This window comes from Periplaneta americana, chromosome 17, assembly GCF_040183065.1.
Source record: "Periplaneta americana isolate PAMFEO1 chromosome 17, P.americana_PAMFEO1_priV1, whole genome shotgun sequence".
NCBI classification, from domain to species: Eukaryota; Metazoa; Arthropoda; class Insecta; order Blattodea; family Blattidae; genus Periplaneta; species Periplaneta americana.
The window spans coordinates 91,976,624-91,997,457 of NC_091133.1; the positions used below are offsets into that span (position 1 = coordinate 91,976,624).

At 35.3% G+C, this 20,834-nt stretch overlaps 1 protein-coding gene across 3 annotated transcripts in view; it reads right to left on the minus strand.

Annotated features, from left to right (window-relative positions):
* The window catches only part of retn (retained), a 974,937-nt gene that overhangs the window by 11,669 nt on the left and 942,434 nt on the right, over positions 1-20,834 (minus strand). For 2 of the 3 annotated variants that reach the window (XM_069816720.1, XM_069816721.1), the window contains exon 6: positions 9,633-9,937. In XM_069816720.1, coding sequence (XP_069672821.1) covers positions 9,633-9,937 — 305 coding nt within the window. The remainder of the gene's footprint in view (positions 1-9,632; positions 9,938-20,834) is intronic. The other variant, XM_069816722.1, reaches the window with a different exon arrangement.

The following is a 20,834-nucleotide window of genomic DNA, read 5'->3' on the forward strand; positions in this document are numbered from 1 at the left end:
GTAAAATAAAATGTCGGTTCATAAGCAGGAAAGGGCAAAAAAGCAACAAAATGTAGAACATTTCCTAAAAAATTATCAATCGACAATAAAAAATCGAAAAATGCAAAATGAAAGTAGACTATATTAGTTCGTGTTGAAGTGAAACGAGTTTGTATTGCATCCTGCATTCTCTGTGATGTCTCAGAAAAAAGACGATATTTCACAAACTTCCGAGGCCTAGTAATAACAATAACACATTACTTGTTTAAATGCAAAATGTTAAATTAAAGTAGAGGATTTGAAATAATGCAATGTTTTCTTTTTAAGGTATTCGCAGTTGTACTACTGGCAACACTGTCTTCTTGTCTTAACATTCGGTGTTACATGTGATCACTAGGGAACGATTTATCTTATCTCGAGCAGCCGATCGATTAATTTTCAGTAATAGCTGTAGTGCCGGTTGTTCGACGTATGCAAAGTGAAATGACGTTGTCTTCGGCAGTGATGTTCAAACTCTATGTTCAGCCAGTCTTTGGAAGTATCTATGTTTTGGAATTCATTGCCGACATCAACACATGGGTTGTAAGATGTCGATTTTCTTAAGTCTATCCACTTTTAACGAATATAGAAATCAATTAATTATTGTTGTTGTTTAGTCAACAGTCGGAAGACAGGTCTGAACCTCACAAGTGATACCAAGAAGGCACAATTTATGAGGCAACTAGGCCAGGAGATAATGGGGTAGTGGTGCCAGCTCCTTTCACCCCATACATCCAAAATTCAAATACAAATCAATCTAAATCATTTACCCAAAAATAAACCATTTGTTACCGTTCCAAAATGGCCTTGGCAATTTGTTTGTACGTTTGTGTGTGTGTATGTATGTACGGAGCTTTAATTTCAGATATTATTTTCGCTGTTCGAGTAATTATTCTATCCTTTATAATAGCAATAGCTTTTACCATGAACTCAAACAATAAAAACAAATAAAGAAAGTTTAAAATAACAAATAAAGAATTGCGATTAAGATATTAGGCTACGATTATGATGTTAGAGGAAACGGAAATACCCTTTCCCTTACAAAAGAAATCTTTGCTCTAAACAAAAGCATATTTTATCCTAAAAATACTATAATTTCATTGTGCCCGGTTTATACTATACTATACTATACTATACTATATTATATATTATATTATATTATATTATACTATATTATATTATATTATATTATATTATATTATATTATATTATATTATATTATATTATATTATATTATATTTATTTTAACTAGTGAGTACAAATTAAATTTATAAAACAAAAATGTTCCTAGCCACTACCATAAGAGCCAGATTATATTATATTATATTATATTATATTATATTATATTAAAACACGAGTAACCCTACGCGATATCTTAATGTACATATTTTCTTTTACCGCAATGGCTCTTGAAATATTTAGTTTGAAATAGTAATCCTCCTTGGACATCAATGTATATGCTGGAGTTGATGAATCGAGTTCTTTCAATAATAAAGGAATTAATAGATCATCCATTGAACGTTACAAGACTGATAACAATTTTAATATCAAGGGGCTTAAAGACATCCCTTATCGTATGCGTGTATACTGATGCATAAGTACCGCAATCCTAGATAATGAGAGAAAAGTTTGTGATGACGTGGATACGTCTTTAGAATCAGACCGACACATAGGGTACCAGGACAGAAACGATAGAGTAAGCTTAAATCATTCCGACACTGCAAGTAATGTAAGAACGCGATTGAAATAAATATGATTTCATTCAACAGCTTAATTATTCGTCTACGATGTAAGCATAACCTTGAGTTGGCGCTGCGTATGCGCAATATGCGGGTAGGAACTGGTGGCCATTTTGGGCATGGGTGAAAATTTTCGGGCAGTATATCTCGCGAGTCTGATGTGCAAACGTGCTGATTTTGATGTCAAATGAAAGATTTCATCTAGATCTGTCGAGTTATGACATATATATATTCACCTAAAACTCACTGTTCCTGACACAGTCACACCTCTATTTTTCGTTGCATATTTCGTATAATATAAATTTACTTCACTTGTTTAATTTAGTCTACTATAAAATTTTAATAGGTATTTTATGTTTGTTTTATAATACTCTTCGTTTACGCTACTTTTATAGAATATCGATGGTGTTTAGGTACAAGGACTTAACCCTCATTTTTTAAAATCGGACTTTTTTGCTGTAATTAGTGTAATTACATCAGATTTAATTACAAAACGCGAAAATGTTTTTTGGCAATTATGTTTACATTCTTTCATATAAAGTAAATAATAATAATAATAATAATAATAATAATAATAATAATAATAATAATAATAATAATAATAATAAATTAAAATTTAATTATAGCCATTTCTGAAAAAATTTTCTATTGTGACATAAACCCTTTTACTGAACACCTTCGATATGATACATCAAAATCAAAGTAATTAATACTCTAATTTGAATTAAATTGTGAGAAAGTCATACTGTGCAAGACTCATTTGTCATGTGATGAGAAGGACAACACAGAACAAGCGCAAAACCAAGAATCAATATCAAATGTCTCCTCTATTTCCTTGGCAACTTAGTATCAAATCCTGTGTGGCGACGGAGAACTCGAAGCTAAATAATAATAATAATAATAATAATAATAATAATAATAATAATAATAATAATAATAATAATAATAATAAAGTAAATTAAATTGTAATGTTAATCACTGGATGCATATAGGCTAAATAAAAATAAAATAACAATAAGAATAAAATGAAAATAAAAATAAATAATGTTGAAAGAAGAATTTTTTCTCTAATCTATGATATATTATACTATGAGAATAATACAGATGATACAATAAATATTAAATATAGTTTCTGAAAGATTACGTAAGTGATAAGTCATTGCCAAGAGCAAACTAAGTCCATACATTGGAAGGACTGAATGTTGGCATTTTTAATGCATCTGGAGACTGGTGAAAGAAATTTTGAATAAATGATGATGATGATGATGATGATGATGATGATGATGATAATGATGATAATAATAATAATAATAATAATAATAATAATAATAATAATAATAATAATAATAATAAATTTCCTTCAAAGGATTAAATAAATATATTTGTTTTGAAAGGTCATCAGTCACTAATTTGCAACATTTGAAAATTAAGGAAATTCATACAAAATAAATCATTAATATACATTACAAATTCTTCTCAAAATATCACGTACAGTATTAAGAAACGAAAAAAATACGAACAACTATTTTTTAAATCTCCTAATATAGCTTTTTTGTTACTTTCCTAAAATGTATGTGAATTGACTGATGCCTTTAAAAAAAATGAGAGATTCAAATATTTCGGAGCGTTATGTTCTTGCTTGTGTTAGACAAATTAACGAATAGATATACATTCACAAGCAGGGGAACTCCCTGCCATGTGGTCAGTCTGGAGCAAATGCATTGATTTAAATCAAGCCACTACGAACACAAGACAAGGGACGGACAGAAAATTCTCGTGGTATGAAAATATATTTCAAATTTTCTTTAGAGAAACGAGCCCGGCTAGACAACCGCTTGAGTCACAAAAGAGAACACCCAACTAATCACTCCAGATTGAACTTGGTTTAATTACCAGAGCAAAGTCATTACGCACATTGAGTGATTCTAATTTAAATGACACACAGCGAGCCAAAGGCTGGATATCTTGGCCGCGTTCCACACCTCTGTAGCAGCCCTGAGAGAGGGGAGGTGAGACAGGGCGATAATGGATGGGCTTCCGCTAACGAGCTTGGGAATGATTGACATGCTCGATCTACGACCACCATTTATCTGCATGTGAACTTACAGTTGTAGGCATTGTAACAACCCACGTCCAACGCTACGGATTAATTTTTAAACGAACACACACATATAAATTAATCATTTCTTTTAGCAGCCCCTCAGGATTAAGTTGGGGCAAAGATTGATACGCAGCCCTACATGATCTTCTCATCTATAACCACATACGGTGTATGAATCTTCTTGTGAGGTCCCGGCATCGATCCTCTAAACCTGTACAAAGCCTGAAAGTTATTTTCGTATCTAAAGCCTGATTCACATGGAGATAGTTTACAGGAGTCAAGTGCTTGAAGCAAGTTGGCTTTCCTTCAGCTTTTCCTGTCTGAAATCATTTCAGTGAAATGGTCGAGACAGTCAAGCTTGACGGTCAAGCAGAATTCAAGTTGCCAACTAGTCAAATTTTGTATAGTGAGGATCACGTAAGAACAGTTCCTAAACAGCAAATATTGCCGTCTTGTCAGTGTTGCCAACTGTTACCAGATATCACATGATCCTACGTGCTAAATGACTTATTTACTTACCGTACTTTATGTTGGAAGGTTATTCTAAATAATTAAATAATTTGTAACATATTTTCGTAGGCAAACTATACGGGAAAAGGATCAACATGTCAAGTATTTGATCTGGCAATACGAAATTCATTAGTTTGACTAAACAATTGACTCACGAGACCTAACCTAAAAATGTGTTTTGCTTGACCACATGAAATTATTAGTACTAACTCCGAAAACTTACCTGACTATAGTCTTGAATTGTAACCACAACGCAACACATAAAATAACAATACTGATATTAGGGTAATTAATTATTAGTATGTTCAAATTTCACTAGCTTCCAGTAATCGGCTCAGAAAACTAGTACAATTTTAATTTCATGGAACTGCAATACCGACAAATATTGTCGATACTTGTCTCAGCTGCCAACATACCAGTTACAAAATCACTACCATTGCAATATTTGTCAGTATCGAAATTCGAAACGAAGTTGGCAAAAGAAAATTCAACCTGCAAACTAGAAAATCACCACAATCCATTAGCATTTGTAGTAATGGGGGGAAAAATGGTTTGGTTTCACCCTTAGAGTATGAAGTAAGGTGATCCAGACTATATCCACTTCCCGTCACGTGATCAACTTGACTCCACCACTTTCCGCATCTGAATGCTAATCTGTAGCAATGTGCAAGCAGATAGTGTGTCGTGTATGTATGCGGTTTATTGTCTAATTAAAATTTAAATTCATAATTAATTTGGGTACATATGCGTTTGTATGAATATACGGATGTGAGGTACGTATTTATGAAAATTTGCTCGAGTGATTAATTTATAATTATCCTGTAGGCCCTATAAGTAGAAAAAAGCTAATTTCCTGTAGATCAGTGTGTGAAATAAGATGAAATTTAATATAGGCATCACATTTCTTACCGTTATGAGCTGGACTTCAAGACCCATTCAGGTTTAAAACATTTATACCTACAGTTACAATGAAAAATTTAGTATAGCTACAAGTTATATAGCATGCTTAACTAACGACACAATTATTATTCTTATTTATTAGTTACATGTTATGTAATCTGTATATAAGCACTACAAATCCCAGATCATGCAGCAGTACAAGGTGACCATTTCCTCGAATTTTAGTAACATGTTCAATTTCATTAAAATGAAGACTTTTTGTAATAAAATTTTCCAAAGTACAGTCATCTCATAATGGCAGATGATATAATTCATACTCTAAATGAGTCGTATATGTATATTTTAAACTGTTACCACTTTTTGTCTACATTTTTATTTAAACATGCAAACATTGAAGCAAAATGGCCACCTAAAATTTGATCGCCGATCACCAGTGAAAAGTCCCAAAAGTAAAAAATAACTAATTCAACAATTTTACAATATTATTTATCTAAGATTATTTAATGTGAGCATTTCTCTTTTATAAAAGGAAAAAAAAAAAAAAGTAAAATCAATTTTCCAATATTTCCAGCACAAGAGATAGAGTCTATTAGACAAGTTTGTAATTCATTCCATAAAATGTAAAGGCATGTCCATTTTGTTGAATGTATTGACTCGAACTTTCGTGATATAAACAATGAAAGAAAAATGCAAGCATGGGTAAATTAATAAAAAAGGAAGAATTTAATATGATTAAGTACACTAGACATCTCTCAATGCGGGCCTCCCTGATCATGGGATCGGCATGACACAGGGCCACCGCTCACACATCACAGGACAATCACAAGAAAATAGAGAAACATCAAGTCCCGTGGATGGAAGATAAGTTTCTTCCATTATCCAAGCCAGGAATCGAACCTCGGACCGCTTGGTTGGGAAGCGCACACGCTATTCTGATAGCCATGGCGGCGGACAGACATGATATACATAGGATTATAAAATTAATTTCTGAGTAAATAACTTTCAGTACTGCACACATTGTTATTTTAAGCAAAATCTTCGGCATTCGCAACATAGAAAATTTAAATAGCCCTACTAAAACTTCATTAAAATTACTTAGGTATTAACTTTGAGTGACCGAGACATGGCAGAGAAAGTGACAGCATTGTCACGTGAGGCATTCAAGTCTCCTGTACTTATTACTCGACCGAGGCCAGTGGAGTCCTGCAGCCCGAAGCCGTGGCGCTACTGCTTCTGCGTTCGTAATACCGCATCGCGATAGTTCACATTACGCCCGCGGCTCCATTCGCTTTCGTCGAGTAATATCATCATCATGTTTGTTAACATAAAAAAAAATCTGTTTCTCTTACAATACCCAGTCATGAAAAGTTCATTGATCATATTGCAATTTTACTTTCTTTTTGTGAAATATAAAGAAATACTATTGTGGCGTTGGAACGAATCATTTTCGAGATATATCGAAGAAATTGTTTTAGGCATCCCGACTAACTGTTTTTTGTCCATCTGTCCTGCTTTCTATGAAGGAATTTTGTACGTACATGGAATACATTCATATTTAGGCTACTCCGAAATGTGTTCTATTTACAAAAATAAATAAATGTGGTTTATTCAAAACCAATCCTAACAATTTTCTTCTTACATGAGATGAAAAGCTGTGTTAGAAAGAGTGGCTGAAGAAAGAATAATGCTGGAACTGATCAGAAAGAGAAAAATAAATTGGCTGGGTCACTGGTTAAGAAGAAACTACGTATTGAAGGATACATGGAAGGAATGGTGAACGAAAAAAAATTAGGAACAGAAGAAGATATCAGATGATGAACAACATTAAGATACATGATTCATATGCGGAGACTAAGAGGATGGTGCAAAATAGGAAAGATTGAAGAATGCTGGGTTTGAGGGAAAGATCTGCCCCTGGACAGAAAACTATGGATGGATCAGTTTATTCATTATATCTCTCATTTTTCATCCACTGGAAGGAATTATGCACGGGAGAAAAGTTCGGGGCAGAAGAAGATAAGCCTATCAGATGATACAGAACATTAAGATATAGTATATGCATCGTATGAGGAGAGTAAAGGGAAGGAGGAAAATAGGGAATGATAATGCTGGGCTTACAATGAAAGATTTGCTCTTGGGCAGAAAACTATGATTGGATGAATGAATGCACAAATTAATTAATTAATAACGAGAAGGCTCTGCCTAGTTAAATTTAAATGCGGGGAGTATAAAGACGGAAATGAAAATAAATATCGAACTTTTATTTCAAATACCGAACATCCTTATAATTCCAACCATGCTCATCACATTAACTATCACGAATAACATAAATAAGGACCTATTTTTTATGAAATAAAGTGGGTAATTTCGATGTTAAACCTACCTCTATTTAGATGTGTATTTCGTGAAATAATTTGTCCATTAAATATATTATGTTCTGCTTATTATAAACTTTTATTACTTCTTTTTTTTTTACACATATCACATAACGTCACTAAAATATAAATTCATTGTAGTCCTCAACTAGTCCCCAAAAACCTTTTCCCATAAGTATAGCTTACAGTGTAAAGTACTGCAGCAAAGATCAAAGTCGACTACAGAAATCGATCTTATTCGATAGCCATACAGAAAATGCAGAATTATTGGCGTTACCAAACGATTGACAAATTGAGTGAAACAAAAGTCACAAACATGTTTTTCTTAACAATATTAAATGCAATTTTCTGGCATACATCGCAGTTTATTTTGCTTAAATATAGTACTTTTTTTTTTAGGCATCTAGAAGGATAAATGTAACGAAGAAAGTAATCAGAGAGTTTTTACACCTTCGATCCCCGCTAAACGTCTAACGCTATATTGACGTCACTGATGAAAGCCAATCAGAGTCATTCCCCTCACGTTATTTCAATAGCGGAATCCGCTATCCCTAGCCGGATAAGTGCCGTGAATGAAGTTTACCACAGGCCTAAATCGGTATTAAAACCTGGCATCTCGTTTGAGTTTTACTACTGTGGATGATATTCATCTATTTAGAACAGCTCAAGATGGATCAATTATTCTGGCCGAAGTACAAGAAGGCTCAGGAAAATATTTTTCGTTGAGATTCCAAAAGGTAGAAAGCTTGATTCGGGAGTATTCTGCCAAGCGAAAACGCTTCTTTGTTTAACTCGCCTTAACTCGGAAACCAGTAAAGATTTTGAGTAGCGACCACTTTTAAAAGTAATTTCCATTCTTTCTCAACATTTCTCTAACGTGAAAAAAAAAGTTTACCGCTTACCAACTTTTGAATGTATAAATATCTATTTTGTTTTTCTTACTTTTCGAAAAAAAAGATTTTAATTTCGATTTTTTTTCTATGCTTTCCTTAGACATTGAGCTATCAATTAAAATAATACAGCGCGATAGACTGACTATCATCCCAGATCACATATAGATTGCACATTCCTATGTTTAAATCGGTTGCACTTTGAAGAGAACAACCGGCAGGATCGGCACCCGTCCGCTGTAAACGAACACGAGATGGCAATACAGTCGCTAATGCAATTCAAATGGGAGTTATGACGTGACTCCTTATGTAACAACTAGATGGCAGCATAGTAAACCTGACAAAAGTTGTTACCGTCAAAGCCTATAACGCCGAGCAATCTGGGTATATATTATGATCTAGGCTATCATAGAAGCTACGACATGATAAATGTTAAAGCAGCGGGAAATATCGTGTAATATTCTTCCCGAAATTTTACGAACGTTAACATACGTCACCAAATACATCACTACTGTTGTCAACATAGCGTTAACAGTTTAGCGTATCAGGAGGGTGCGAAAACTCTCTATTGTGGACGATTTCGCGCGTATCGCTATTACTGAAAAATATGGTCTCCAAGCATAAATGTTTCACTTTTTATACTACTAGACCTGAAGATATATTTATTTTAGATTATTTTACGACGCTTTATCAACAACTTAGGTTATTTAGCGTTTGAATGAGATGAAGGTGATAATGCCGGTGAAATGAGTCCGGGGTCCAACACCGAAAGTTACACAACATTTGCTCATATTGGGTTGAGGGAAAACCCCGGAAAAAAACCTCAATCAGGTAACTTGTCCCAACCGGGAATCGAACCCGGGCCACCTGAAGATCTGTGCGCATTTTTAGGAGAGGTTTGGAAATGATCTCAATTAAAGTTTCCTTGTCAGTTGGAAGGCAGTTTCGGTTAGAGAAACTTGATTAACACTTCTGCCACCTTTCTCGTGCCACTTTCAAGTCAATACCAAAGCATCTCGATAGGGCTTATTATTGGACTACTTTATCTCTTATGACGTATCAGTGATGGCCGGCGAGCATTGCGTGTTGCATGACATACCTGCTCCCAGGGGTTGGCTGTGTGGCTGAGGGTGTGAGGGATGATGAGACGGATGGTGGTGATGGTGGTGATTGGAGTTTCCGTTCATGGCAGGTCTGCCGCTTGTCACCAGGCTGAGGGGTGACATCTGTGAGGGGTGGGTCGGTGGCAGGTTGGGCAGAGGGCTGCGCTGGACCATCTCGGAATATGTACCATAGCTACTCCGCCGTCCTTCTCGGCGGTTGCCGTCGATCGCAGCCTGCAGCTCCGCCGGCGTGCTCAGCCTCCGCTTCTCGCACTCGTACGGGTACAAGTACTTCATGTATCTGTCAACAGATGGCACAGCTATCAGCACGCCTCACAACTCTGGGTAATGGAGAGTGGCGCTATCGTGCAACAAGTACGATGAACTTTTATGAAGTATACCGCGCACATTTGAAAATATAATACACGACATTACCTTTCATTCTTGACTTACAGTTTTTTAAATAACTTTACAGTTTTATATATAACCTAGGACATTATGTATTGTACAATAAATTATAATAGGCCTATGTCTTGCATTATACCATATATTATATCAGCGTTTCTCAAACTTTTTTGAAGTGGGGACCACTTTTTTAAGTCAGAACAGTTCCGCGGACCACCTTACTCTTGTTCCCTTCGAAAGTAAATTTATAATTTTTGTAGCATATTTTAATACCAGTATACTTATATTTTAAATTAGAATTAATTAATTAAAATTAATTTAATTCAATTAACTTATATTAGTATTAGCTAATTAAGTTAATGTTAATAGAAGAAAATTTATTTTATTTTATTTTTTTTTTAATAATTCAAGGCTATTAGAGTTTGGATAATCTTTAATTTATTAACTAAAAAAAAATGTTGGTACTCACATTAGTGAGATGGATGAGCCTGTCGATTCTTACACAGTTGTTCTAGACCCATATTTTATATTTCTTTAATGGCACTAGAATCATTGATATTAATATTTTCACATACAGCTTCTGAACTATTGGCACTGCCTGAATGAAGCGTATCATCACGTTCCTTTCTTTTCAAAGATCCGGATCGAAGCCAGTTTTTCATTATGTATAATGGGCACTATATAACAGAGACATAGACAACTACTAGCGTGTACCACATAAGAAAGATTTAAAGCCATAAATACATGAAAAGGTTCGGTACTTTGGTCCTCTGTAATGAATTCGGGTGGTTCCTGGCTGGGTTACAGGTGCAGCACCAGAAGTGCAGGGAAAAGATGGCGAGAAACACCACGTTCATAGTGCTTTAAATCCCTCTTTTGTTGCTGAGAGTAGAGTGAGAAGTCGATAGACGGGTATGGTAATAAATTTCATAAAATGTCAGTACTGGAAGAAAAAGTGAAAACGATTGCCATGTGTAATTTCCAATCTCTGAGATTTTCAGCTATAATGTAACAAACAATTCGTTTGAATTTTATTTTTTCTTCTGTCTTTTTTGAAGGATCACAAGGGCAGACCTCGAGGACCACAGGTGGTCCACGGACCATAGTTTGAGAAACGCTGTATTATATCATATTACTGAGTATAGTAAAAGAGTAACAAATCTTGGAATCTTTATGGATAATGATCTTAACTGGAACACTCAAGTTACCCATACATTTGGGTGACCAGACATCCCGTTTTTAACGGGACTGTCCCTTTTCAGCCTCTTGTCGCCTGTCCCGAGATAAGTATGCTCGGGACGTCAAATGTCCCGCTTTTTAAAAATGGCGACCCGTTTCCCTAAATTATTGTCGAAATATTTATTTTTCTTTTATTTTATTTAATAATTACGTAAAACACTGGTTAATTCTATCTTGTTTCCATCAGATGTCACCGTAATGAATTCGATAAAGGCCATGTTAATCACAAAATGTCATTTCAAAAATGTGTCTTGCATGGACTTCTATAGTTTCCTGAAGGAAAGGCCAATACGTCTAGAGCAAATTCACTCAGCAAAGAAATATGATGCTGATTGTACAGTAGTGGCAAAAAAAACCGGACCGACGGAATAATCAAAGTCCCCGAAATGAGCCACTGCGCATGCCACGCCCGCATTCACAAGATAGCGAGTGATCTATTGAAATTGTTGTAGTTTCGACTGCTGACGTAGCCCATTTCGAAAGCCATTAGAAAATAAGCTGGTAAAATTCATGTTCTGGAAATAATAAGTTAATTAAGTAGTAAAATATCGTTGCAATCGAAAAGTTTTGGGAATAAATTTGAATAAGGAACAAAAAAAAAAAAGTTTCCTTCCCAGGCAGGATTCGAACCACGAAAGTCTTCGTTACCAGTCTACCGACGCTCTGGAGTGAATAAGGCTCTGAAATCAGCTACAATGGTCTGTTGGTTTTTTTTTTTTTTGCCACTACTGTACAGTTCATCTTCATGGAGAATGTTAAAATAGTTAAAAGGTAATATGAGACAAAAAGAATTAGTTTTGAAACAGGTTCAGAATACAGTGACATGGATATAATGTGAGGTCCAATTAACCTGGAGTATTTTTAAACAGATACGTTAACCTAATTAATCCAGACTAGTTTCAATATAAAAATGGTTAAAAATGACTTAAGCCAAGTATTCATGCTACTCTGTAATGTATAATTATTAGACCTATAGCCTTGTTACTGTAAACAGTGTAGTATTACTTTAAAATAAATAAAACTAGACATATAAACACAAGTAATAATGAATGTTTAGATAAAATATTGATTCATGTCAACTTTAATAAGTGTTCCGTTGTTTTTATTTTGGGAATCTGGTCACCCTACCATGCATACAAGAAAATATTGCCGCTGTTCCACCTTTTAAAGAACGTAAAACACTTTCTACCAATTACATTAAAAAAAGAATCTTATACAGACACTCGTGACGCCTCATCTCGATTACTGTGATTCCTTGTTAACAAACTTAAGTTCGAACTTAAATTAGAGATTGCGACGTGTTCATAATGTAGCCTATGTTAAGATTCGTCTGTAATATTAGGAAATTTGACCATGCAACACGGTCTCTTCAGCTGCTCTCGTGAGCTCGTCTAAAGGAATGAAGAATCATACACGCTCTTTTATTTCTATACAAAATTTTACATAACTCTTCTCCAAATTACTTGTCAGTTCCTAACCATTTCACGAAATCAGCATCAATCTCTCTTTTCTATTCCTCGTCAAAGAACATTCCTATGCTCATCCTCCTATATTGTATCATTGTCGTTACTGTTTTGAGTTCTTACAGGAATTAGTGTTTTCGAAATGAAGTCAAGAACCGGTACGGTAGTGGGGAGGGGGGGGGGAGAGCTAGCAAAACTAAAGTCCGCCCAAAAATGAGTCGCGCCTTCAAAAAGATTGGGAACAACTGGTTTAGTGCAAATAAAGCTAGAATGCTGATGTAAAATCTATGGAATAAAATAAATGAAATGAAAATCTCAAAATATTTTAATACATTCTTTATTGCAAATATGCCTCTTTGTAAATCATCCCCTGAGTTAGCAATGATCACTTTATCATTCGCAAAATATAGACTGTTTAATTGTGTATAATTTGTTCTAAACTCATTTTTATATTACCGCATATCATTGTTGAATAATTTATTATTATTATTATTATTATTATTATTATTATTATTATTATTATTATTATTATTCACGTATGGGCGAATCCAGAAATACATACAGAGTGTTAGTTGGGAGGCCGGAGGGAAAAAGACCTTTGGGGAGGCCGAGATGTAGATGGGAGGCCGGAGGGAAAAAGACCTTTGGGGAGGCCGAGATGTAGATGGGAGGATAATATTAAAATGGATTTGAGGGAGGCGGGATATGATGATAGAGACTGGATTAATCATGCACAGGGTAGGGAGCGATGGCGGGCTTATTTGAGGGCGGCAATGAACCTTCAGGTTCCTTAAAAGCCATTTGTAAGTATGTATGTATGTATGTAGTATTATTATTATTATTATTATTATTATTATTATTAGTATTATTATTTAGGTTTTAATAGTCATTTGCATAAGAGTACTTATTTATTTAAACTTTAATGGTCCAATCTGCTCATAAACGAGTATACGACAGGAGAGATACAGGAAGATAGAAAAGATCGTAAAAATGTCTCTTCCAAAACGAAAGCATAAAAGCATCGTATGAGTAGTGTAGCACAAATCACCTAACTGACACGCCAAAAGTACAGATGGTGCGTAGGCCCCCTCTCCCCTCCCACGGAATTAAAAATGACTTGTGAATCACAAAAGCATCTGAGAGAGAGACGGCGATCTGGACCACTGCCTGCTCAGCGTCCAGGACATCACATAATCCGTCACCTCTATCCGTCCCGGAGCGGACCACACAAGGACCAGTCTGTGACAACCACACTCCTACGGATCGGTGACCTCTATGTGTAGAAACACTTTCCCTATCTTGTCACCATCGACAGTTGGCATGAGAGGAAGTATGCAAGCTTATCTATCTACTGCACAGCTCAGCTCTGCGCCAAACATGGTGTCAAAGCGTAGATGTTTGCAATCTATAGTCGTTCTTTGGCAGAAGAGTGGTTTTCATACACCACTATACCCCAGACTCACGAGTCTCTATCTTATAGGAGAAAAATGACTGAAATCCTTGACTTGGGAAGGAAGTAAAGTCGAGGTTTCGTGCCGTACATTTCATTACCATCACTGAAATCCGTTGCGGAGCTAATTGTTTCTGCCATCGACTATACTAGGCTGTAGGTGAGCCACACGCAAAAAATAATTCATCTGCGCATGCTTTATGTCAGCTCAGATTCCAGGTCATACTGCGACTCTGATTGTCGATTACTGATTCACTGATTCCGCATCAAACCTTGCGTATGGTGAGGAAAGTCAACGAACATGCTATAATCTATTATTTTTCGTATGTGGTACAACTATAGTAAGCAAAATCGGGTTACAATGTTGCTAGCCTACGTTACCAAGTCTCAACGCAAACATACGAAGATTTTTTATCACATTCTGAAAACGACCTTCAAACCATCCAACAAAAATTTAATCCTGACAGAAGGAAATAAGTAACGAAATATGAGGAAGGGGATTACATTTTGCAATAGAATTAAGAATAAAACATAACTACTGTATGTACCGTATAAGATCAGCTGTTATTGAAGTCACATAAGCAATATTAAAATATCAAATGATGCTGTACATAGACTATATATTAAACATCTCCCTTGAAAACATTTGATCCAATTTAAGAAATAAGTCCTACATTCTTTGGCATGAGTGAAATTTTCGATAAATTTCTGGTTCAAATTTAAAATATTCACGATAAAGTATGTCTTCACTGAAAGCATTGCTTATTCCGAAAGCCTCTTTTGTTCATGGCATTTCTCACAAAAGTTTTCATTCTCTTCAATGTAGGCAAACAAAGTTCACAAGCAAACATTCTCATGAGGGTAGATAAAAAAGTTGATTTTTTTCTTCCACCATGTTAATAATGTCGGAACAAGTGTTTATATACATTTTGACAACTCGAGTGCAATTACGAGTGGCCGTAAAAAATAAGTTACCCTAGGACCGTTTACTGAAAGAAAACACAATTTCATGGAAAGATTTGTTGAAACAGAAACAGCAATTATTGAGGTATTTTTCAACATATTCCCCACCTTAATTGATACATCTGTCATACCGTAGAATCAATTTTTGCATCCCTGTATCGTAGAATTCTGCCGTCTGGGATCGGAACCAGTATGCGACAGCCGTTTACTCCTCTCATGTCACGGTATGACAAATGTCTCAATTCCGGTAGGGAATACGTTGAAAAACAGCTCAATAATTGCCATATCTGTTCCATTAAATCTTTCCGTGAAATTGTGTTTTCTTTCTGTAAACGACCCCAGGGAAACTTACTTTCGAGACGGTCTTTGTAATCGCGCTCGAGTGGCCAAAATTTATATAAGCATTTGTTTTGGCATCATTACCATGGTGAAAGGAAAAAAAATAATAAGTTTTTTATCTGCCGTGAATGTTTGCTTGTCAGCCCCAAAGGCTGTACATCGTCTGCAACCACCAGTCACCATACACAGCTTAACGACTCTGTTTGTGTAATTACTACGCTAGATGCGCGCGCACGAGAAACGAGTGAGAATTCCGATAGTCAGCTGGGAGATTGGACTCAATGGAAACGAAGTGTCTATTAAACTTATCGATGACCAGAAAGAATTTTAATTGAAATAGTATTGGGAGAAGTATCATTTCAATCTAGATCCGATTAAAATAATATGATAAAGGCTGCGGTTGCACAAACCTGCAATCATACTAGAAACCGTCATTGAGTTTTACCCCATTTCTTTCCAAGACAATGCTCGTTCACCGTAAAAACATACGGACTGGTTATATTTCCTAGATTATTGAATAATGCACGAAGACTGAATTGGCATTCCTGGCGAGTTACGACTGTAAACAAGCGATGAGGTGTTCCAGATCTCGACCCGTTTCCTCTAGCAGTTTGAAACGCGATCTTCATGTCACATCCATAGTCTAGACTCTAGACATTCACAACCTGAGAGACGTCACACCTCCGTACTTCCGAGGACACTGATGAATTGATATTGGCATCAACCACAAATTGAAATGCCACCAGCGTGCAGTGGGAGAAAGCGAGAGTGAATATACATTAAACCAAACGAAGGTTACTTCGTAAATGTAGAACAGAATTCTGTATCACGCAGTAAAGATGACAACGCTATGATGCTAATTGTGGTAGTGATGGAATTAATGATAGCAATTATAGTGATGTTAACAGTGGTGATAATCAAAATATTAGTCTAATTGTGTGATCAAGATAATGGTGGCGGTGATTAGTACACTTTCAACTGCAGAGATTTTTCAGCGTCGAAATTCAACGTGGGCAACAAAGTTTGGGATTAGGTCTGCTGTAGTAAACGATACTATAGCTGTCAAAAGAATTGCGTCACACATGACGTCACAGCATGGTGACAACAATACACACTAACGAAACCAATGTTCCAGAGAATGTCTTACTTAGAACTAACAATAATATATTACTTCTTTACAAGTGTGGTGTCCGTTATACAATAAGTTATATTAATAAGTAAAAATAATTTGTCACTTCCTCTGCTCTAGAAACTTTCAACTTTACGGTAAGCCAAAAGCAATTCAATTACAGTTATTTGATTATACCTCTGCCGGTGAGTGACCGGTAAATTTTAAGTGACTTATCTTAGTCGTGGGAGTCAGAGCATTAAAATGCATTGCAACCCTTTGCTATCTTCCATTCTCGCCATTGAAAACTGTGACGTTGCATAGAGACAGAAATACAATAAAAGAATTGTGCGCCGCTAACAAACCCAGCTGTGTATCAAGCGCAGCAATCGACATTGATATTCATTTATAGTGTTCTGCCCAAGGGCAGGTCTTTCACTGAAAAATCCAGCATTCTCCAGTCTTTCCTATATTCTGCCTTTCTCTTAAACTCCGCATATGATCCATATAACTTAATGTCGTCTATCATCTGATGTCTTCTTCTGCCCGAACTCTTGTCCCGTTTACCATTACTTCCCAGGTATCCTTCAGAAGACAGTTTCTTCTCAATTCCTTTCCTCTTCCTGATCAGTTTCAGCATCATTCTTTCTTCACCTACTCTTTCCAACACAGTTTCGTTTCTTATTCTGCCTGTCCATTTCACACGCCCCATCCTTCTCCATATCCACATTTCTTCACTTCGTCGTAATGTCCATATTTCTGCCCCATACAATGCCACACTCCACACAAAACACTTCGCTAGTCTCTTCCTTAGTCCTTTCCCAGAGGTCCGCAGAAGATGCTTCTTTTTCTGTTAAAACCTTCTTTGCCATTGCTTTTCTCCTTTTGACTTCTTGACAGCAGCTCATGTTACTGCTTATAGTACACCTCAAAGTATTTGAAGCTGTCCACTTGTTCTAATGTCTCATTTAGAATTCATGGGTGCTATTCATAGACATTTCGCTAGCCCGCGCTACGAGCGTGCTAAACTAGCCCCGACTATCGACTGGTTACTTGTACAGGATTCATATCATATCATATCGCTAACACTGGTTTATGAATACGAGAAACGTTAGTTCGCTGATCATCCACCTGAAGCCCGCACTAAGAATGTCTATGAATAAGGCCCCATAAGTTTACTTTTATTATTTTTCTTCCTATGACCATGGTCTTCGTCTTATTTGCATTTATTTTCATCCCATACTGCTCATAGCTGTCATTTAGCTCCAGTAGCACATGCCTTAGTATCATCTCCTCTTCTGCTAACAACGCCATATTATCAAATCTTATGCACTTTATTCTTCCTCCTCCTACTATTACTCCTTCCATATTTTTAAAACAGTTCTTCACTAAATCCTCCGAATAGACGTTGAACAGACATCTACTTAAAAAGGACATCCTTGACCCTACTCCTCTCTCTATTTCGCTTCCTTCTGACATTTCTTCTCCTATTCTGACTTTGAATTGTTATTTCATATAAAGTTTACTGAATAACCAAAACATGGGATAACCATATCGAATATATATGCGAAAAGTTATCAAAAGCTTTATATTTTTAAAGAAACTTATGACTTCCGTTTCTCAAAATTATTTAAGATGTGTCTACTTTTCTTTCTTTCAATCGATAATCCCATATGCCTTAATTTTCTGGGGAAATGTTACCAAAATTGGAAGTGTTTTGATTTTGCAAAAGAAAGCCATTAGAATTTTATGTAAATCAAACTATCTTGAACACTGTCGACCACTTTTCATACAATCACAAATATTAACAGACCTAAATTTGTGTGTATAATATATATATATATATATATATATATATATATATATATATATATATATGAGTGTGTATTTTATGTGGATGAAATTATATAATAACCTTCCCAGTCAATATTATAATTTACTAATCAATAGCTTTAAAACTAGACTTTATAAGTGATTATTTAATAATCCTTTTTACTTTGTTGGGGAGTTTAACATAAAATTGCATGAAATCGTTTTTTTTTAATAAATACATTTAATTAGATTTAGTTACAATAAGTGTTTTCGTTAATTTTTATAGTTTCAAAATATTTTTTCCATTGTTTAAATTAAATGTTACTATTTCTATTATATTTGTGTGTTTTTTCTTCAAATGTATTATAAGTTTTTCAAATATATTATATGTTTTTCAAAGCATCTGTGACGAAGCCTATTACTGTATGTCTAATGGCCTAATAAATTGAATTGAAAAAGAAAACTATCCAATTGGCTCTTAGATGACTATTTAAATATAGCCAGATCGATCCTGAGGGCATTATTTTGGGAGGGTGAATTTATTGTTCCCAAATAATGTCCTCAGTCCCTGTAGACCACAAATTTTATCTGCAGCTCTTTATCAGGGACGAGGTTATTTAGCGAGTTCGAAACGTACGAGAAGGGACCCACAGTTTTACATTCTTGCCTGAGAGTCATGGAAAGTATTCGAACAAAGATGAGTTGAATATTTACAACAAAAGAGAAAGTAAGGTTTGCTATCCTTCACAGAACGCGGCTAGTGAAAGATCATGAATTGCTGCATTATATTGTTAAAGTGCTTCAATTTGAGCTGTGGGATAACAAGTGGATAAGTGAGATCATTCCATTACACCTCGCTTGAATACAATACCAACTCTACGACAAGTTTTTGCTCGCCTTCGAGAACCGGTTGCTCGCTTGCAAAGAAGCGTAACTGATGAATCTACTTCAAAAGCAGCTTCAAAGTAAACTGCTGTGTTTGTCCTACAAGGTGGGCAAGAAACGTGACATGACAGTCTTTGATTGTGACATATTACTTACGTATAAAATTAGTTCAAATTTTATCATTCGCATAATGTATTCCAGGGCTGTACAAATCCTCAAAAATTGTACGCAAACAGTAACAAGACTACATTATGAAGTGCCGACTTTACCTTTATTTAACGTAACATTTCTGACAACAGGGCCTTTGAGTTAATACGGCAAGACGAGAAAAATTGCTCTCATATTGTGAGACAGGCAAAGGAATAAACCACCGAGGAAATAATTCGTTAACGCTATATTCACGTTAGTAATGACGTATAGATGACATGTGTATTAATATACTGTGTTAAATTAGAGTTTTCGCAATAACGCTTATATGTTTGGTTAATTTGCTATAACATTATTTCTCTTGTTTGTTTATTGTTATTAAGTCGTCGCCATTGTAACTTATGTATATGTATTTCTAATAAATGAGGGAAATGGAAAAAAAATCCACAAATTGAAAGGTTCAGAGCCATAGTGGGCCAAGCGCCATATATTAAAAACAAAGAAAACAAGGGCTAAAATTAGTGAAATATATAGCAAGTAATATAAAGTATGCGCATAAGGGGAGGTTGTAAGTCCTATCCTCGCCGTGTTAAATTTAGCAACTTCAGGTACACTTCTCTCAGAAACTATTCAATCTACATCTATGAAAATTTGCACACCTGTAGTTGTGATCTTCCTTAACCTACCGACTTTTTCTTAATCTATTAGTTCAGCTAAAAACCAAAAAAATGTTAATTTTGATCCGAATCAGCTTACAACCTCCCCTTAAAACTAAATGGCATGTCAATCTTCATTAACTACGGTATTCAGTTAATTTTAAACCTTACTTTCTCAGTTTTTAATAAATGGCGCTTGGCCCACTTATGGCTCTGAACCCTTCAATTGTGGTTTTATGTAGCGATTTGTGAGGTGAAGATGACGTTTTGTTGATGCAAGTGCTTTCAGAAGGAAGAGCAGTGCCCCTACATCGACGCTAATATCAGGGGCATCATTTCAGTTTCTACTTGGGAAGGGGCAAGATTTTTAAGGAATAACTTATAGTTAAAATCTATTGTGTGGCATACTCCCTCTCTATTTCCTCTGAAATGAACTCCTTTCCATAACGTAAACTGAAGTAAACTTGACCATAAAACGAAAACAAACAAATAAAAAAAAGGATTTAAACCATATCAGATGCATGAACATATTTTTTAAGTTTATTGTGTTTTCTCCATTTCTTAATTAATTTTGTTATTATTTTAAGGCACAGAAACGGCTGATCTCGAGGTTTAATTTTTTATTTTGTTTTATGGTAAAATTTATCAGTAGACTACACTTTCAGTTTTCACACACAGACCTAGTTTTAACTTCATATCCTGGTTACACTAACTTATACTTAGGTCTAATT